The following is a 22,145-nucleotide window of genomic DNA, read 5'->3' on the forward strand; positions in this document are numbered from 1 at the left end:
GTCTTAACATTCATGCGCCGATTGTACTGCAAAAAATCGTGCAGTACAATCGACGTGTGAATGGTTCTGTATACATTGTATGCGCTACTATTTATTCGTCAAGACGTATACTGCAAAAAAACGTGCAGGAATCGTACAGGATTGTGCCGTGTGAACATAACCTTAAGCTGCGGTGCTAGGCATACCTAAAAATTTTGCAACCTGTGGATACACATGTAATTATTGCGAACAGCTTTCAATAAATGCACCTATGTAACAATGTACCGAAGAAAATAAAATATAGCGTAAATCGCTTGTTATTTAAAGCAATTAGATAAAGGACAAATCGCCTTATCTTGTCGCTCATTAGACATTGTCAGTCCTCCGCAGTCGCTCCCGAGGGGCTGAGCTGAACAGCAATCTTCTTGAGTACGCCAATGTTTCAACTCTCTGCTGCTCGTTAATTTATTTAATAAAGTCAACGTTTTATCTAACGGTCAAATTGAAAAAATGGTTTCAGTCGACTACTTACAGCTTGAAAAGAAACCTAGATACCTTTTGATAGAAATACCTACCTACTTTCACCTCCCTCAATAGACTGAAAAGCCTGTAATTAATGCTACCAAAATAAAAATAACACCAATTTGGTCACCACATTCTTGCACATAACAATAAAAAATTGGCACTTGTCTGTGTGCTGGGGAGAGATGTATAATAAATTGAACATAATATTAGCTCCCACGCCGGTTTCGGTGACGGTAGCCGGTTTCATTGAAACTAGGCCAGCTACGCAGGAGTAATTTGATAGTGCCCAGGTGTGTGCGCAGTACACAAGAGCACTCTCTATTCCTTTGCTCTCATAACCTAGTGGGACGGAAGACCGACACGACCGGCGAGAGATCAGGCGCAGGACCGACTTTTTACATGCCCATCCGACGCATGGATCATCTTACTTGTCAGACAATCAGGTGATCAGCCTGCATTGTCCTAACCAAACTTGGAAATAACATGTTTCCAACGCGGGAATCGAACCCACGACCTCCGAGTCAAGCCGCGCTCTATACCACTAGACCACGGAGGCGTCAAATTGAACATAACTCATCAATAGCAGATAAAAACGTAAAAACTATATGAAACCTGTTCGACGAATTTAAGGATTCAACTTAAAGCCATCAAGGCACATTTTATTGTCATCTTATCACTCGAGTCGCCTGGTTCTCCTTGACCGAGGTGTAAGCGACATTGAAATACTCGATTTTAAGTGAATAATGCACCCAAGCTAAGTGCAACTTTGTATTATTGCATTTTTTTGGCATTCGAAGATGAGTTTTATAACCTAACTCGAGGTCTCTGAAGAAGAGATATTCTCTTCTTCAGAGTTTGCATAAATGTGTAGCGTTATCATATTATTTTTTTCTAGTAGTTTTCATTTGTACACAACAGATAGTGCCATGTTTACGATAAACATTACTGTACACGAATTGCACGCAGCTCATTTTGCACTTTATCTCCCTTTTTGACTACTGAGATATTAAAGACAGTAGTCTAATAATGAATTGTGTAGTCTAGTTAATTGTAACTAGGAGTCTAAGCAGGTATAACCGGTGAGCCTATTTAAAAAGCCTATAAAATTCATGACCTCCGGAAAAACTCTCAATCATTCAAGTTTTCAAGTTACGTTTCCTAGCCTTAAACCTGAAATGCTATCAACTCCTTCCTCCACTATAGGAAGCTAGGAAGCTGCGGGTTATGTAACGTCCACGGTGGATCAATCGGTCCGTCAGATAGCATGAGCGATGGCCTTATCGTTATCTCGCGGGGAAAGAATCTTCGGTAGGAGCGGGCTGCGTGCGCGCATTCGCTTAGAAGCCGCAGCGGCCACCACGCGAAACCCTTGAGGCGCCGCTAGTGTAAGGTGATGATGCTACACCGGTATTAGTGTAACGGACTATAGTGAAGTGTACTAATTAAAATGGGTGAGTTTGATAAGAAAAATAATTAAATAAATTAACTATTCAAAACAAAAATCTGGTAATTATATAATAGTGAATTTATGATGTATGGATGCTTAAATAGTACTTATACTTTGGAAGTGGATGTCCCAGGTCAGCGCATAGGTAAAAGATCTTTCCAAAAAAGGTTCATTACAATCGCATGGACCGTTATAAATTATAATAGATACTATCATCTATGAGTTGAGCTTCTTTCGGAATGTCTGAAAATTAAAATATATAAATATATACAAACATTGTTTCAAATATGATCGTCACCACACCGCGGCAGGTGCGGATCTGGTGACCAATCTATTGGTACAATTTTTCTCCTTTTTAATACTTAAATTATAATTATATAACTTAAAAAAGAAAATAAAACATTATCTAGTCGTATACTTCAAAACTCAAAAGAGCTTTTAATATTTCACAATATAGAATCCAGATAAATGTATAGGTACCTATTACTGTATCTATTCAATTCATCGAAGATCGAAATAAATAAAAATTACTGATATACATTTCAACTATTTTAACTTGCAACCTGTCAAGTTAAAATCATAGCTCGTGTAACAAACGGCGATTCTGCTCACGTCTTTTCTTCGGACGTTTTTCACAATTTCCACGGCTGTCAGTCATCGACGTCGCAAATCTTTTCAAATTCAGCGGAAATTAAGCCGTCTCCAAATAATGAAGACTTCGCATGAGTAATGACTGGAATTATAATTCTGACTGGAACTGATTGTTCGTTATTGGTCAATTTGTTGATACTTTCATTCTCAGCTAACAACTCAGAGTCGTTAGGTATATTTCAAATGTTGTAACCCGTCGACAGACTAATTTATTATTTCATCATTCAGTTGCATGATCGTTCACTTTATTGAAAAAAAAAACAATATTTAAATGTTTTAAAAGCCATTACAATTCTTAATTTTGCAATAAGTCTATCCCAAAATGATGTCGTAGTCCTTTTTAGCTACGCGGTCTACGCGTGGTCTACGCATGGTCTACGAATTTGTCGTAGCTCGTAGAAGTCGTAGGGCGTGACCTTAACATCTACAAGGTGTAACAAAACCTATTGTGACAAAACTATATTAGTGATAATACTTTAGTTTCTAGTTGAATTTTTTTTTAGTTTCGTATATGAAAATCCATGAAGTTGGGGCGCTTGTAAAAAATTACGTGAGATTTGCCAAGACTCTTGGTAAATCTCATGTAATTTTAGGGTTCCGTATTCTCTCCAACGTAAGATTAGATAAGATTTGATTCGACCCCCTCCCTTAAATACATCACTTAATTTGTGGACACCCCCTTACTGATAAAAATTATATTAATGTAAATTAATAATATTATGTATCTCTAAAATTTTAAGTAATAATTAAATCAGAACTAAATAATATTTGTTTAAGGTAAAAATTATGTTTGTGAAATGATAAAATTAGTTATATATTTCAGTAACAGTGGGCAAAAAAGTAATATTTTTCGGAAAATTCGAATTTTTAAGAGTATTCGCTTTGAGATAAAACTGTCAATCGTCAATTTCAGATAATGTTAAGAGAAAGAATGGAAAACTTGTTAGATAACATTAGATATTGATATCATCTTTAGGTCCTTACATAATATAGTTAATAATATGTTATGTATAGCAGTGCATAAGTCAAATAAGAAAAAAAATTGTTATCTGCTGCATCTTCTGTCTTCGGCGCATCGCAGTGAGGACTTCGAATATACATTTAAAATTTAGAGATATTCCAATCATGACTTTGGCCGACTAGCCGACTAGCCGATTAGTCGTTTGCAAAAAAACCGACTAATCGGCCGACTAGTCGGCCAAGCCGATCATGGTTTCGGATGTTCCCTTAATGCTTCATTTACTGCTAATTCGCGGGTAAACGCTTACGCCGCCTGCGAACGTGTCGGATCGTGTTTTGGTTATTATTTTTATTTGGTTTTGGTTGGCCAAACCGCTAAACCGATTTAACTAAAATTTGGTATGAAAGTACATGGAGTCCCGGGAGAGGACGTAGGATACTTTTTAATCCAAAAAATGGTTGCTACGCGATAAACGAATTTTCACGCAACGGAGTTGCGGGCGTCATCTAGTAAGTTGGTGAAAATGCTATGCAATAGTTTTACCGCGGCAGTCCCCAGGTGCCACACTTTTTTTACATTATAAATGTTTAGATTTTAGAATAAAGTAGATATTACCATGTTGTTTTCTTTGGTATTTAAGATACATACTTACAATTTTTATTTAATAAATATCAGATATTTCTTTACAAGCAAGTAATTTCAGAAACAAATCACTTAATTTCAAAATAATCAAGGTTTTTCTTAAATGTAATATCGATAATAGTAAAATAATAAAAAGCCGGATAGTCGGCGCTTTTTGCCGACTATTCGCCGACTACAAAAGTGGCCGGATAGTCGGCTTTACCGACTAGTCGGCGACTAGTCGGCACATCTCTAATTTAAATACATATTGTTATTATGCTTGCCTAGTTTGAGACTATTCATAAAACCTTCAAACAGAGGAATATACCCATCATCTAATAGCACATAAACAAATCTACATTAATTAAGGTGGCAAGCAAACAAACACTGGTAACTTATCACGGTATAAGTGTACATAAACTAGAATTTTGAGGATCCGACCTTGAGTGATTTACAATGCCAGCGGCTGACCCTGCCGCCGTCAGCCATCACATATGTATCAGGCAATGTATACTGAGCATGATAAAAATGTCGTTCTGATTGTTCGTAGCGGTAAAACCCTCACATCAAAACCATGCAAGTAAACAAAGCTACCGCCTGCGATAAGATAAAATGACAATAGAATTCAGTTCAAATTCTATGAGTGTCCTTATTCCGCCGAGCTGTAAATAAATAAAACGAAATAAGCTGCACTTGATCCAATTGCCATTACAATGTAAGCAAACATCATGGCACCATTAACATTGACGACCTCTGTGGCTCAATTAGTTGAGTGTGTGGCAGCCCAAGCCGGGGGTCGCGGGTTCGAATCCCACCGACGGAACAAAAAGTTTTCAATGTTCCCGGGTCTGGATGTGTATTAAATATGTGTGTGATATAATAAAAATCTTAAATATATGTATACTCGTAGTATAAAAGTATTAAATATATTTCCGTTGTCTGATACCTGTAACACAAGTCCTTCAGGTACTTAGCATGGGGCCAGACTGACGTGGTGTGAAGCGTCCATAGATATTATTATTAATTATTATTGCAATTTTGGATATTATAAGATTAAGTCGTTAATTTGTTGTCATACGCGATCCTAAGGGGTCACAGCCTCACAAGCTACGAGGAACAATAAAAAATCTACTTAATTACTAGGTATGTAGTCCATAGTAATTAAGTAGATTTAGAAATAGTAGGTCTTGAGTTAAAAACTTAAGGCCTAAAGTTCTAGGCTGCGACCGCCTCTGCCCAGAGCCATGGGTAATAGGACGAATATCTCTTACAAGTGTAAATTGTATTAATAATTATAATAATAGTACCTAGTTATTCAATGAAATAGGTGTATGTACATTAATCGTTGCAACTTTTAACTAAAAAAGTGAGAAATTTAAACTAGTAGGCGCAGCAACGCGTCTAATTAAAAATATTAAGAGCCCAAGCTTATCTACTTCATAATTTTCTAAAATATGTAATAGGAAAAATAGAAATGTTTTCATAAGTAGGCACTTGTGGCGTTTTCTTTTAAGACCATAGATAACTGCCGACTACCACTTGAGTGATATCAGTACGAGCGCCAATATTTTCCGCAAAGCAGTTTTAAGTTTTAATGTCGTCACGATTCCAAGTAAGGTAAATACTTACCTACTAGAGTCTAGACTATTTCTGACATAAACACATACATATTCTGAAATATTTCAAGTACTTTCATTCAACACGTCTTGTAAGGTCTCATTCCTGTCGTTTTGGCAAAGAACGGCCGCTACGGGTATCTGAAACTAGTTAATATAGATTTTGGCTAAAAGTACCTACGTCAAGGGGTAAAGGTAAAAAAGAAAACGAATAAAGTCAAAAAGAAAATAGTAGGAAAAGGCTATATTTTTGCTAAAAGGGGCCCATTCACGGCAGGCCCCCTTGCCGTCCGCCGGCTATGCAGGATAGTGAATAGTGTCGTTGCCGGCTGGCCATGCAGGCCTGTGAGTTGCGACACCATTCACTATCCTGCATAAGCCGCCGGACGGCAAGGCGGCCAGCCGTGAATGGGCCCCTTTTAGCAAAAATATAGCCTTTTCCTACTATTTTCTTTTTGACTTTATTCGTTTTCTTTTTTTCTTATTATGGCGCTCGGCTTTTTAACCACGGCCAGTGTCAAGTAAATATGGCGGGAAAACCATATCCTTCTTACAATAATTTTCATCATCGTTTTACAATATCGTCAAGTCTAAAGTCAAGTTAAAGTCTAAGTTAAAGTCAAAACAGTCAACGAGTCAAGTCAGTCAATTCAGTAAAGTGGTAGACGCTTTACTGAAACTTTCGACGGAGTTTTGGAGGGAACACAAAAAGGCACGTTTCTGGAAGTTGCAGCATTTTCCAACACTTGTGCACGATAACGAATATCTAATGGTTAATATTCTACCAATATTACACATTAAAAACCCAGTTAACACAATTTTAGGAAAATACTTAACACAACAGCACTCTTTCACATTCCCGTCAAAACTTGGCTATAGTGTGTCAGTTAAAAATATTTGACTGCTGTAAATGTTCTACGTATGCGGGTAGTTGAATAAATTAATGTTCTGTCATATTTTAATTACTATATATGCGGATGATTTCAATGTATTTTTGAAATATGTGAACGATTTTCTATGGATTTATCATTAGAAAATAGAATAGAAAATGGAAGAACAAGGAACCCTTACAGTAACGAGAACGCTACGGCCAGTTCTATCAGTTAAGTTATGTCAAATTAAAAATCAATGATAGAGTGAAACTTCCATGCATCAGACAGATGCGAAAAGTTTTAATCTCAATAATCAAGGCCCCGGATTTCCATTTCCCTTAATACCTATGCAATCGTTCATTGTAATAATAATAATAATAATAATAATAATAATAGCCTTTATTTGACAATCTTATTAACATTACAATATATTGATTTTTAATTATTGACACCAGTTACACAAAGATTGACTTGCTTTTCAGCATAGGCCTCCCCTAAAGCTTGCCATAGGACACGATCGTGTGTTTTTCTCATCCAGGTAGATCCTGCTACTCTTTTTATATCATCATTGATATTGTTCATTGTAACTTGATATTAAATTGTAATTCATAGGTTTGTCGGTGTAAGTTTGTTGCTGGTGAAAAAGTTTAAATTTTTAATTCTAAAATAAACTGATAAATTATTTATGGTCTCAACTTTAGCAAATAATTCCTCTATAGATAATAATTTAGATACAGCTATAATTAGAATTGTTAGGAAAGCATCTCAATTCTCAGAAGATTAATTAGTAGATAAAGAAGTTATCAAATACCTAAAGAGATACCTAAGCTTTAAAGTTTAAACAAATCTTGAAAAGTCCCACCCGAGTAAAATGGTCAAGTGATACATCAAATATTATATTCAATAGACATGTGTACGGTACTCTTAAGAAACTTAGGAATGACGTGCATAGTACAGCTAAATCAATATTATTCTTCTTGTTACAGGTCTAGACTTCTTAGAACATGGAGCGGACTTCGAAGCCGCCATCTCCGCTACCGGTAAGCTTTTTGAGTATATAATTATTGTTAAAATTCTATCTTGGCTCTCACCGGCTCGCCGAGATACTCAGAGACATTTAATTATGATTAACCTCAATGATATTTATTTCATCATTGATTAACCTTCAATTTAATGAAGAGTTTGACAGATTTTTAATTTTGAGTGCATTCTTGTTCTAAATGATTTAAAGAACATAACTGCATTCATAACACTCAATACGAAAGCACGAACGCTTAACGCGTCCAGATAATGTATGGGGCTTATGCCAAAATTTTGAATTAATTACATATTTTAAGTAATTAATGTTCCACTCTGATTTCGGCAGTTAGTGTACAATGGGAGTAAATACCTACCAAGTGCTATAGGCAGGGCCCCCGTAAGGGCTACTGGCGCCTGTGTGCAAAGTAAGGATTTCAATGGCGACCCTTTAGGCAAATTTTTTGGGTCCTTGGTTTTGGCGCCCATAAAGATGACGATTTGGCGCCCCTAGAGGATGGCGCCCGTGTGTATTGCACACATTGCACATATGGTAGCGGGGGTCCTGGCTATAGGCTATTTCTAGGACATAATAACATGGAATCTTTTAAAATATTTTAGAACAAAAGGTACGGTTTCGACCTGAGGATCTTCTTTTAAGCGTCCGAACTTTCCAGAAACCAATGCCAACAGTATCTCGATATAAATAATTCATGAATTAAGTATATGAATTAAGTACATTATGCAATATAACCTTCTATTTCTCAGGTTTCGGGCGCTTCCACTTCTGCCTGTTGGCGGTGACGGGTCTGATCTACGCGAACACCGCCATCGGCATCACCATCGTGTCGTTCGTGCTGCCGGCCGCGACATGCGACTTCCGCATGACATCGTCCGACAAGGGCTGGCTGACCGCCGCCCCTATGTTAGGTCAGTCAACTGTTTAGCACAAATCACAATGAAATCCATTGGAATATCTATGGCATTTAATTTCGAGTTACTAAGTTTGAAGACAAATATGTAGATATGGGATCTCCTTAGTGGTCGTAATTCAAAATTTGAATTACGACCACTAATTATTGGCAACTTAGCCAAAGCCCAAAAGCTTTATGTATCTTGAATGTGATGCATTCAAATTAGCATGACAATTAGTGAACATAATCAAATAACACTTTTTATGTAAACACGTTATTTTCAAAGGCGTTTTACTCTTACATGGATTATTTAAGCCCAATAAAAGATGAAAAGCTTAGGTTCTTATCTTAGATTAAGAATTATTGTTAGTCTAAATGAGGTAAGTACCTTAATAGTGGGCTACAGCTTATTCTTTCTTAGATTGAGACCTTAGCCTAAGTAAAAGAGAATATGTTAATAGTTAAAACAATTAAAACCTGTTTCAGGTATGGTAATCGGTTCATACTTTTGGGGTTGCCTGGCTGATACGAAGGGAAGAAAAGTTGTGTTGGTCTCTACACTTCTTATCGATGGATTCGTCGGAATTCTTTCATCGTTCGTGCAGATCCTACCAGTTTTCATGGCATGCAGATTCATAAACGGTTTTTCGTGAGTACTATATCAATAATATCATAATATACCTACTCATTATACTAGCTTTAAGACCAACTCCAAAATAATATACTTAAGCGTATATATTGTTGTGTGGGTCCTATTATTTCATGTAGCGGAATAAAACGCCTCACAATCCTAAATCACGCTTTTAAAGTTTTCTGATTTATTGCAGTAACATACACTACATTTGCAATGAACATACCTACCACCCTAATCGTTCGGTAGATTATCTTTTGCGTACCGCCCGCGCCATAGGTTCTAATTTCTACTTTGTTTTTCAGCGTCGCTGGTGCCATGGGTATCTGCTTCCCATACTTAGGAGAATTCCAACAGACCAAATACAGAGAGAAAATCCTCTGCTGGATGGAAATGTTCTGGACTCTGGGAGTCATCTTACTGCCATGTAAGTTATAAAACTACTATTTATTATTAACTTAAAGACCACTAAGTATTTAATTTGTGTATAATAGCTAAGCTTTTAGTGTTGTTGTACAAACATACTCGTACTAGACATAGTAATGCAGTAGAGTATTTTCCTAAGGTTAATTAACGACCTAGAAAAATGTTTCCTAGGTCAGCACTTAGTTTAGTTCCTGTTCAAAGGAAAACATAAGCTTTATTCAATCATTTATTGGAAAAATATATCGATTGCGAAAAAATCGTCAATTGATCCATTGCTACCTCTTTTACTCGCGTACTAAAACGTAATATTATGTACATACTTATGTTATGTCGTGCTCCTATCCTACGACGTACCTAACTTGAAAACGCCAGCTGAAGAGACGAGCAAGTCTAATAATGATGAAGGTTTTACGAGCTTCACGATCACATTTGTCATCGAAAACCTCATTTCAGTGATCGCGTGGGGCATCATCCCGATCGACGGCATCCGTATCGAGCACGGCGCGTTCTCCTACGACTCGTGGAACTGGTTCGTGGCGGCTTGCGGCATCCCATCCCTGATGCTTGGCTTCTGGCTCTTCTCCTTCCCCGAGAGCCCCAAGTTCATGATGGAGTGCGGCGACTACGACGACGCCCTCGCCTGCCTCAAGAGCATCTACCGACAGAACACCGGCGATGACCCTGACAACTACCCCGTAAGTTTAAAAAGAGCCACAAAAACCCCGGCAACAAAAATGAACTGAAACTGAACAAAAATTGAAAGTGTGTTAGTTTGGCTGACTGTCTAATTGTCGTCTGACGTCTGGTTTTTTTACGTGGTAGAGGCATGCTTTGGCACGAATGAGCCGGCTCAACCGGAGAAATACCACGGGCTCACAGAAAACCGGCGTGAAACAGCGTTTATGCTGTGTTTCGCCGAGTGAGTGAGTTTACCGGACGCCCAATCCCCTACCCTATTCCCTTCCCTACCCTTCCTTATTCCCTTCCTTACCCTCCCCTATTCCCTCTTAAAAGGCCGGCAACGCACCTGCATCTCTTCTGATGTTGCGAGTGTCCATGGGCGACGGAAGTTGCTTTCCATCATGTGATCCGTTTGCTCGTTTGCCCCCTTATTTAATTAAAAAAACCTTTTTACATTCGAACTGCTAAGGATATTTAGATGCTACGGAGAAGGCAATTCTTTCAGCCCCGAGAACGGACATGGAATATCTAGTTGTAATTCTGGCAAAATTTACGGGTACCGCGCTATACACGAAGATTTAGCCATAATAATAATCTCATCAAATTTTCTTTCCAGATCAAAAGCCTCAAGGAAAAAGTAAGGACCATCTCTGTAGCATCACAAAACTCCCAGAAGTCCGTCCGCAGCTTGAGCATGCGCAAACCCAAGGACCTCAAGCGACTCTTCTCCGAGATCTGGACCCAAACCAAAGCCCTGTGCAGGCCACCTTATCTCAAATACACAATACTCACCTGCCTTATCCAATTCGGCTTAACTACAAGGTAAGCTCTTATTATTTTCTTGCCCTAACTTTCTGGTTTGGGTATACCATATAACTTGTAAGCTTAGACATGAACAGCTAACTTATACAAGCAAGGGCGTCGCCAAGGGGGGGCAAAGAGGGGCAGCTGCCCCCCCCCCCCCTAGAGATTCTAAAAAAGTTGCCAAATATAATGCAAACAACGACCACTATAAATTAAAATCTGATAATAAAAAAATACAATGTTATTATAACTTATTTACAAGTTTTTTATTTCATAGTCAAGAGCTCGTGCTTGTAGCTTTACACATTGGACTCTGTACTGTCACAGAATATATATTTATATAGTACTAAGATACTGTTTTTACAATCGCTGTAGATGTAAGGCTCGTAGTACAAGTGAAAACCTTCATGTGCTTTGTTGAGAAAAGTAGGTATGAATTGTAGGTAAAGTCGACACTTTACCTACAATTCATACCTACTTTTCTCAATTCGTAGAGAATGAGAAAAGTATGAATTGTAGTAGGCAAAGTGTCAACTGCCGTAGAGTTGAAGCGAAGCGAAGCGAATCGAATTCCCAAAAACTGAACACAGAAAATTCAACCTTAACTCCAGAGCGTAACGCATACTTCTGTGAGGCCAATCAGCGTTGGTCGGGCGCATCGACGCGAATTCGCGCGAATGCGCGCGCCTTTTTAAATTCTCAGAAGTAGTAAAGTGCGATAACGCTTTGGAGTTAAGGTTGAATTTGTTATAATCAGTTTTAATAATTCGCTTCGATGCGCTTCGACTCTGCGCTAGTATAAATTGACCCTAAGTTTAGTCTGGTATCAATGAAGAATAATCCAGCATTTAGTTGCTCTAAATATGTTTAAAACTAGTCCAGCATCCCGTTACCGTAACGATGTAAATCAGCTCACAATCTCTATGCTGCTCTCAGTACTTCTAAAGCCTTTGTATGAAGATATTTGATACACTATTCTCGAACCGAAGTAAGTTACAAATACTAAAGATACCAATTCACCCTTCAATTCCAGCTACTACACCCTAATGATCTGGTTCCCCGAGCTGTTCAACCGCTACGAGGAGTTCGAGCACAAGTTCCCCAACACGTCGGCGAGCGTGTGCGACGTGTCGGGCATCGTCGTCGCTGGCGAGGACTCCGACCCCTACGACTGCGAGAAGATCATAGACCAGAACGTCTATATGCACACCCTGATTGTCGGCCTCGCCTGCATCCCCACCTCGCTGTGGCTGCCCCTCTGCGTGCATAAACTTGGCGCCAAGTTCTTCCTTAGTAAGTCTTAACTTTCAAGTGACTTACAAGAAATCATATATATACTGCTGATGTTGCTATCTAATTCTTTAGTATAATCATTTGATAAACAAAGACAGTAACCTCGTAAATAGTGTGAGGGTTAATTCAGACCCCAACGCGACGTATGTAGACTACACGTCGCGTTGGGGTCTAAATTAACCGTTAGATATTCTGAATTAACCGGTGTAGATGTATTTCATAATTTAGAAATGCATCTATACGGCGCGCTGCAGTCTAATGACCCTAGCAGGTATTTTAACTGAATCAATCAGAATCAGAAACCTAGAAGTATACCGCGATATCGGTACCTGATGTTTTAACTTAAACACCATATTATTATCTTTTTTTTTTTTTGTAAAAAGTCCCCTATAATAACCCATCAACTCCTAAGCGGACCCCGGGTGCGGCATAACAATTTAATATCTATTGTGTCTGTGATTCCCACGATCGAGGTAATAATGTATGTACCTGCCATAATAACAAAGCATCTGTTACCACTTCCAGTCTTCTCGCTGGGTTTCGCCGGCGTGGTTACAGTCGGGCTGTACTTCGTGCAGAACTCCACTCAAAACCTGGTGCTGTCGTGCATATTCGAAGCCCTCACCTCGCTCGCCATCAGTCTCGTGTTCTGCGTCCTCGTCGACTTGTTCCCTACAAATCTCAGGTAACTTGAAGTGAAATGTTTTGAAGCCAAATAAAGGGGATGTGACTTGCCAATACGTACCATCGAGGAAATAAGGTAATTCCTAGGCAGTTGAGAGACCAACGTAATTTGATCGGGTCATGTCAATTATTCAATGTTAATTGTGATCTGTCGACTGGGTTTGGCGAACGCGACTAAACTACGTAGGCCCCTACATAGAGAAAAATAAACATACTTGGTCCCCTATCAGCTATCTGCCTAGGAATCAACTTCTCTGATAGTAGATACCTACTTGAGTTAGTGTGGGAGACAGAGGCTTACCTGTAACTTGCTTTCGGCGTCTTTGGGATTTTTTTTTTTTGCATTCAATTGGTACAGTAAATAGTTAAAATACTTATTTCTCCCTCCAGGGTAATGGCTGCAGCTCTGTCCCTGACGGCGGGTCGAGGCGGCGGTCTCATCGGCAACCTGTCCTTCGGCTACTTGATCGACATCAACTGTGTCATACCCATCGTCGTCTTCTCAGCATTCTTGTTTAGTAAGTATTTTGAACAACTTACAAAGTGAACTGCTTTTAATGTGGTTTCTACTTTGCTAGTAGAACGTAGAAACCACAGAATATAACTTCTATAAGCGGCAGGCCAGAAGCTATTGAGCCAACAGCCAGTTGTTGACAGGCAAACTTTGCCATGCAGATTGTATGTGCGCCGCAGACTCGATCACACAAAGTGTGCAGTCTTCGATCTCCCTAAATCACACTGTAACGACGCGTTCAGACGTACGCGTATTCTGTTACAGACTGCAGTTATTGGGAAAACATTCAGACGTACGCGTATTCTGTTACAGACTGCAGTTATTGGGAAAACACGCGAGCTGGATCGGCGCGCACAGAAAATGTGCACGTCTGAACACACCCTTAGATGTGTACCCTTAGTGTGTACTGTGTACTAATAACTTTATTTTTTCCTTGTTATTCTACCCATTCCAAACTAACAGCTACTTAAAATTCTGTCAGTACAGTACCAGAGTTGAATTCTAACACAACACTTGTTTTCAGTTGCTGCAATTCTCTGCTTCTTCTTGCCAAAGACGGGACAGGAAGCCCTGGACTAAGTTACGTGCTAGTGATTAGTCTCTGAACCACGCCGAGGTGGTTGTACATAAGTAGGATGTAAATATTGTGGACTAAGTTATTTATTGTCCCTAGAGTATGGCCGTCGAGCCGGCTCGGGCCCGCGCCGTTACTGTGATGCAGTATCCACGTATAGTAAGATTGAAATCAGTATTTTAGAGTTGACTGTGTTATGATGCCCTTAAATTATTAAATATTTTATTAATAATAAAGTTTAATTTACCTATACGCCTTTTGTTTTATTTTAAAACTTTATTCAAAAACGTCAATTTGTAGAGTTCCATACCCAAAGGGTAAAAACGGGATATTACTTAAAGACATCGATGTCTGTCCGTCTGTTTGTATGTCTCCAGGCTGTATCTCAAGAACGGTGATAGCTAGAGGGTTGAAATTTTGACAGATGATGTGTTTCTGTTGCCACTATAACAAAAAATACTTAAATTAAATACTTAAGGGGGAATTCCCATACAACAAACTTATTTTTTCGGCCTTCTTTTCTTTATATCAATAATGGCTACAAATAGGCACTTGAAATATTCACATAATACTTAATAGTATTTGTACTTTAATAATTATTAATAATAGTATGAAAAATATAATAAATATTTAAGGGGGCTCCCATGGAAATAATACAATTTTTTGATCTTATATGTAACTGAACCATTAGTACGCGAGTCCAACTCGTACTTGGCCGATTATTTTTGCTTGTTTTATACGAGACCTAAGCTTTTAACATTTAAATGGTTGATTTACACACGTAACTGGTTTAAAAAGGATTTTATTTGCAACATACAAAAATTAATGAAATAATAAAACATATTTTATTACATCTAGTATTATTATTATATTATTTACGGAGATAAATGAATCTCAAACATTAGATTAAGAAATACATAAATTTTATCAACTTAAGAATAACTTAAATAGAAAAATAATTATATGTTTTATCTTATTTTTTTTTATTTATAAAAAGCTTGCATCACATTCATTTTAAACCAATTTTTTGTTACATTTATAGCACAAGCTTTATAGAATTAATGTGAGTGATACAAACCAACAATTCTGTTTTATGATAAGTGTCTATTTTATTACAAAATAAAAATATTATCTTAATGTAATGCAACCTAAAACTTCGCAAAATCGAAAACACTAGACTACATTTATACAATTTATACAATACAAGTTTTCTATTTTGAAAAAATTATCAGTTATCATAATTATTTAATTAACAGTCATAATATTTTGAACAAAATATTTAAAACTGGGAACAATTACTTCAATTTTAATGTGACCTATTTATTCCAAGAATATCCATATTTTATGCAAGTGTATGTAACAAGAATCATGAAATGAGCCTATATTACTTTACTAGCTTTAACTTTAAATTCAAGCATAGACTATATATAGTGCTGTGTGAAATGCAATAACCAAAAACATATTTAACATTCTTACCTTTATATTACATTTTATTTATCATTACTGTCAGCGTGATGTTTGTGCAGTGGTGGGGACTTGGGGAAGTCCAAACTCGTCCACTGGAACTCCATCTTTGTTTCTGATGCTATCAGCTCCGGGTTCCCTGTCTGGAGCAGCAGGTGCTTTCACCACATCATCAAGATATGATGTATCATCATCTAGGGCTATTTCATCACCTGAAAATAAACATTATTTTATTACATAGAATATCAGCACAAATTGTAAAAGATAAAAATTTGTAAATATTGCGTAAACAAAATCAAAGTATTTAAAACCTCTGTGAAATAAAAGACCAGTATGGTACACTAATTTTTTTAACAACCAAAATTCAGTAATTAATTTAAATTTAATTCTACAGTTATAAAGGTAATAACGACGACGATCTCCGCTTAATTGCAGGCCCATGTTGGATGCGAGTAGCAGGAGATCGGTCATCTTGGCGTTCATTGAGAGAGGCCTATGTCCAGCAGTGGACGACTATAGGCTGATATGATGATGATGATGATGATGAAAGGTAATAAGATTGTTACCCAGTGCATCCAGTTCTGCAGCCAATTCATCATCATCAATTTCTGGCATACCATACTGGCGGCCAAGTGCTTCTTGGACCTCATCAGCTTGCTCCAGCATATCAGCTAGCTCATCATTTACATCCTGAAAATGCATAATAACTCAATTAATTTAAACACAAAACCCCATTTTTTAGTTTGTTGAGCAATAAATATTTTATTACAGACCAAACACAATTTTTTCAAAAAAATTTCAAGTCACATTTATTTAATATTTGATTACAAGAAGTTGCACAAAAATGTAAAAATAACAATATAAATTTTACATTAATTTGTGATTATTATGAAATAGTTACAATAATCTATATTCATCTAGTGAAATCTATACATATTATAAGGGCATTTTCAAAAAAATGTGTACCCCTGGTTTTTACCTTGTCCCTTGACTTCGCTACAGATTATTTGTAAAAAATTACATACTAACATTTTGTAATTTTAATGTAGGAGCAAAAACAAGTTTTCTTTTATTAAAATACATTCACGTTTGTATAAAATTTTATTTAGTATGAGATTTATAAGGGTTTTTAAGTAGGGTTGCTGAGGATTCCTCTTCCTCTTCCTCATAATGAGGAAGTTCCGCAATAATTTGGGTTCCTCAACCGTTACCGCATCCTCATAAATAAAAATACAAAAATCCTCTTCCGCTATCGCTTCCTCAAAATTTAGGAGGAATTTATGAGGAATTTCACTGCGCGTCGCGTATTCAATCATGGCAACGCACACGTCAGAGCGCGATGCCGGACCGAACGGGCGCTGCCGTCCTTGTTCCTCGTCTCTCTCGCCACCCGCGCTGTTCCTTGCTTGTTTGTTTTAATTTTACTGACATAATATAGCAAGCGTTGTTTTGTTTACGCGTGTACGTACTACGCAGCTACGTACGCAGTGCGAATAATCTAATAATTTGATTTCTATCGAAAACCGAAATGATACCGAAGTGTAGTGCTATATCAGGGGTTCCCAGACTTTTTTGTCCACTGCCCACTTTGAGAACAAAATATGTTTTAGTGCCCCCATTGTTTCACCTACTTTCTTTTCCTAATTTAAATTAAGGGGCTTTTGCTCCTTAATTTGTCGGTAATATTAGCCCCCACAGCCTCTACAAAACGCCGCCATTTTTTCTGAGTCCCGCACTGCCCCCCTTTAGATCTTCAGCGCCCACAAGGGGGCGTAATCACCCACATTGGGAAACGCTGTACTATATGGACGTACTTCCTCTTCCGCTTCCTCATCCGCATCCTCTTCCTCAAAAAATTATCCTCTTCCTCATCCGCATCCTCTAAATTTGCGCGTGACAATTCCTCTTCCTCCTCCTCTTCCTCATAATCACTTCCTCAACAACCCTATTTTTAAGTACCGAAAACTATTAAATTCACCTGTCTCCTTCCCAGAAGTTGTAACAAAATCTTTAATAACTATTTTTTTCTTAAAGTAAGTTACTTAAAAACATATGTTAGATTCCTAAATACTTAATGTATCAATTGAATGTCTTGTTACTGAAAAATGTAACATAATTTAACTACAAATTAATTAAAATTTTAATCATGAAAAAACAACCCTTCCGGAATGTTCTGTTTAGTGACCGTTTTTTTTAGTTTTATAAGCATACTACAAAAATATTTTCGGCACTAAATGATAGCACTATATTTCATTGTACATCGAGAAACTCCAATTTGAATTAAGTAGTTAAAAATCTGCTACAAGACGCGGACGCAGGTTGGACGGTTCTTCAGGAACGGTTTATTTGTTCAGATAAGTGACCATATTTTGTAAGCATTATTATACTTTCTCCGACTGTTTTTACTGTTGACACGTTGCAAAATTAGCTTAGTATTTAGTATAAAAAATGAAATTGTGATAACTATTATCGGTTATTTACAAATACTTATAATAATAATAAAAGTAAAAGAAAGTAATATTACGTGACTTCCGTTTTGTGACTTTTCGTATGGTCACATATAATGGAACGCACAAGTCACAACAGGCGGAAAGCATAAGGCTTGGTTCACATTTTAAATAAATTATTTTTTTATTCACAGATTTTATTAAGAAAATTGGAGATTTTTAAACTGGTACGATTAACGTACAAATAATTTTTTTATTACTTATGTGTTAAGGTGACGCCGCGTTAAAGTAAAAAACCGTTTTGGATATGTTTTAGATTGCTAGTTTTCTATGAAAGGCAGGCCCGGCCTCTCACAGAAAACAAGCAATGGAACAGCAAAAAATGGAAAGGGCGTAAGCGACAAAATAGTTTTGTCGCGTAATTTAAAAACCATAAATACATTTCATATAAGCTATGGGCAAATTAAAAAGTGTATGCTTGAACCAATCCATGTACATTTTTGGAAGCTTAAATCACTCTCCTCTGTTGGAAAAATAGGAATCCTTTTTTTTACACAGGTCTATTTGATTGATTATTCTGTGTTATAAAAGTTGACCAATCGTGTTATGCTATGGGTATATCAAAGACAAAGACATGATAAATACTGACAATGAACTTTAATTTCTTAGCTTTAGTCATTGAAAAATCGATATCGCTACAGCCAAATTATCAAGGCGTCGCCTTTAGTTAACAATAACAAATATTTAAAATTTAAGTACCTAAAAGCTTTATTTTTTAAATAATTTTGATTTTATTTCCACTACTTTTCTATCAGTAAAGTTGAAAATAATTTTGTGTCATTGATATTTTTAGATTTATAATAACTAGACATCGGATTATATGCATTTGCATACTTGCATATGCAAATGCATATAAGGTCACTTTTTAGGCGATAGTGCATATTTTGGCAATTTTGCATATTTCGGTAGTTTAACTTCCATGGGCATTAAGATGGCAATCGGAAAATGTTGGTAGACAATTATTATTGGCGTATAATAAATAAATAAAAACTAAAAAGTCTTTATTTCAAGAAATTAAAAATCCTGGATTTTATGAAATTATAAAAATTGGCGCTTTTATTAATGTCACTACCGGAAAAGTCTTCAAAAAAATAATAAATTTTAATATTAAGTGATTTTTTATTGTGCATATTTTGTGCATATTTCGACCACTTCTAGTGCATATTTGCATGCATATTTCGGCACTTTGTTCGTGCATATAATGCGATGTCTAATAATAACTTAGGAATTCGTAGACATGTGAACACATCTTTAAGATTATGAGATGTTCGTCCCTCTAATTAATGATGTTAAATCTATGAAATCAAAGAATTTTTTACTTTTATAAGTAGTGCAACAATAAAAATGTTTAAATAAAAGGTTTTTGTGTTATAAAAACTTCTTTAAATATGTTAAATATTACTTACTTATGTAAAAAAATGAAAATAACCTAGTGGGTAGGTCACATAGTCACACTATGGATTAAAAATAATTGCTACTCTTGTTGATCCTTGAAATTATCTATATTTTTTTTTAATAAACAATTAAATATGCATTTCACTAGATTAAATAAACAAAGAAATCCATTTATTGCTGTATTTTTTTTGTATTAAATTATATTTTACATTTAGTCGCACAACGGAATCTCTTTCGTCGAAAATTCTATTTGGTTTCAATAATATCAGAATAATATAATGTTTTCGGCACTCTTCTTAACTTATTCCATTAGTTCAATATTTTTCCTTGTATATGACATTCAAATAAAGGTAAATAAATTACCTTAAAAAATATAGACATATTTTTGCAAGGGTACACTTTTTTTGAAAATGCCCATAAACCAAAGCCGCTTTTTTTCCTTCATGTCCCTTTGTACCCTTTAATCTTTAAAACTACGCAATGGATTTTGATGGTTCTTTCAGTGTTAGTTAGCCCATTTATCGAGGAAGGCTATAGGCTTTATTTTATTACGTTAAGACTAAAAGGAGCAAATAAAAAGAGGAAAATGTGGAAAAAACGGGGAAAATTATTTAAAAGGGCTAACTTGAACGCGCTAATCTCAGGAATTACTGGTCTGATTTAAAAAATTCTTTCAATGTTAGATAGCCCATTTATTGAGGAAGGCTATAGGCTATATTTTATCACGCAAAGACTAATAGGAGAATGTGGAAAAAACGGGGGAAATTATTTGAAAGGGCTTATTTCGCAAACTACTGGAGCAATTTTTATGTTATTGGCACAGATAAGAAGTAGACCACGTGAAGGATCATAGGCTATCGATTCTAATAAGTTTTTCCAGTGGCTATATATTTTATACCCGATGCATAGCCGGGGCGGGTAGATAGTATTTAATAAGACAACAATACTCACTTCAATAGTATCAATATTTATCTTCTTGAATTCCTTTTTCATTGAAGCAACCCCGTCTTTCATAGCAGCAACTGTAGTGTGTGTGTCCTTTAATGTTTGTGTTGCATAGTTTGCCTGTTCCATGTTAAATGATTGGGCTCTTAAGTTGTCAAGCTGCTGTTCATACCTGTAATTTATAAGTCAATGTACTCTGTTTACATAATCTCAAACCTGTTAACGCTTCAACTCCCGGCCACATGTGACCGCGAGAACAATAGATTTCCAAGAATCCGCGATTGAAGGATTAAATCAAGAACAGAACCCATACTAGGTATACGCTTCTTCACTTACATTTTTTTCTGCTTCAGTACCCGCATAGCTTTCTGTTTCACAGAGTTTTTAGCAGGTCCTTCTCTCATTTTGGCCATTTGATCCTTGTATTTTCTAAGCTCTGTTTCAAGCTTCTGAACCTTTTGTTCGATGCCATCAGCTCTACTATCAACCTATAAAGTAAACCATAATTTTATAATGATCACAACATGATGATTCATCTATAGATCAGGGTTGAAAAAACAGTTCTTACGCTACTGATACAGTCAGTGATGCTTGGCCCTGGGGTTTTGGGTTTACCTCTACCGAATATTCTATTCATGTTTGCACTATTTTATATCCAACTATTTGATAGAAAACGACAAATCTGTAAAATAAAGCAGCTAATTTGCAAAAATTACAAACAATTTCAACAAAACACCAAGACAGATTGACATTTGACTGTTGACACTTGACACATATTTGACAATGACATAAGACATTTGGTATTTTTACAGATAAAATATTAACACAATGACGTTACCGTACCTAATAAATATAATATTATTTCCTTTATTTTGCTAGTTTTTTTTATAACCGAAAATTTTTAATACGATTATTATTTCTTTTTTTTAATTCTTAAAGTCTTCACATTGATCGCTAAATAATACTTTTTGGGATCATTTCACGTCTTGACTCTTATACTGCATTTACACATTGGCGTTCGCCATTCGCCTCGTCATTCGACGTTGATTCGGCGAAACATTCGTATACGAATGCTGTCGCGAACTTTGTCGCGAACTACCGTTCACACATTCGTGGGGTGATTCATTTTGACATTCGAACACGAACATGGAGGACGTGTTTATTATGATAGCAATGTTGAATGAAAAATATGAAATTTATTATAGCGATATTTTGGGTTCCAAATTAGCTCTTCCTTTTTGTAAAATTCTAGGAATTCTAAAATTCGCCTTTCACTCCACTCCATTTTTATTACATAATATTAGTAATACTAAAATATTATACTAATAATAATATTTATTAAAAACCAAAATATATTTCCTTATTATATTAGCTAAATTGCATAGTAGTTTGTCGGCGGGCTACGCGCTCATAAATACTAAGAAACTAATAAATATAATACTTATTAATTATTATTATACTTTAACAACAATCTTTTTGTATATGTATGTTAAGTATATCTTAAATTATGACTTATAAGTTATAAGTTTACACAATGCTAACTTACTAATGCCACGTATGTGGCATTAGTAAGAAAAGAAAGGACTAATAACTAATAACATTGTACCAACATTATTATAATAAT

The 22,145-nt window shown here is 36.2% G+C and overlaps 2 protein-coding genes across 3 annotated transcripts; one reads left to right on the top strand and one right to left on the bottom strand.

The window, feature by feature from the left end:
• Positions 1 to 1,828: 1,828 nt before the first annotated feature.
• On the top strand, positions 1,829 to 14,462 carry LOC121726927 (synaptic vesicle glycoprotein 2B-like). 2 transcript variants are annotated; one of them, XM_042114575.1, is made up of 11 exons: positions 1,829 to 1,955; positions 7,659 to 7,712; positions 8,458 to 8,619; positions 9,090 to 9,252; positions 9,540 to 9,661; positions 10,114 to 10,355; positions 10,958 to 11,163; positions 12,179 to 12,438; positions 12,964 to 13,123; positions 13,513 to 13,640; positions 14,160 to 14,462. In XM_042114575.1, exons 1-11 carry the CDS (start codon positions 1,952 to 1,954, stop codon positions 14,213 to 14,215), a joined length of 1,557 nt encoding a protein of 518 aa, XP_041970509.1. In that variant the 5' UTR covers positions 1,829 to 1,951; the 3' UTR covers positions 14,216 to 14,462. The 2 variants fall into 2 exon arrangements, with proteins under 2 accessions (XP_041970509.1, XP_041970508.1); XM_042114574.1 differs by lacking the exon at positions 1,829 to 1,955 and adding an exon at positions 6,794 to 6,903.
• Positions 14,463 to 15,460: 998 nt separating this feature from the next.
• LOC121726928 (charged multivesicular body protein 5) lies at positions 15,461 to 21,276 on the bottom strand. The gene is made up of 5 exons (XM_042114576.1): positions 21,090 to 21,276; positions 20,858 to 21,009; positions 20,528 to 20,693; positions 16,241 to 16,364; positions 15,461 to 15,886 (listed from the first exon to the last, which is right to left on the bottom strand). Exons 1-5 carry the CDS (start codon positions 21,156 to 21,158, stop codon positions 15,717 to 15,719), a joined length of 681 nt encoding a protein of 226 aa, XP_041970510.1. The 5' UTR covers positions 21,159 to 21,276; the 3' UTR covers positions 15,461 to 15,716.
• Between the last annotated feature and the right edge of the window lie 869 nt (positions 21,277 to 22,145).

This window comes from Aricia agestis, chromosome 5, assembly GCF_905147365.1.
Source record: "Aricia agestis chromosome 5, ilAriAges1.1, whole genome shotgun sequence".
Lineage (NCBI taxonomy): Eukaryota > Metazoa > Arthropoda > Insecta > Lepidoptera > Lycaenidae > Aricia > Aricia agestis.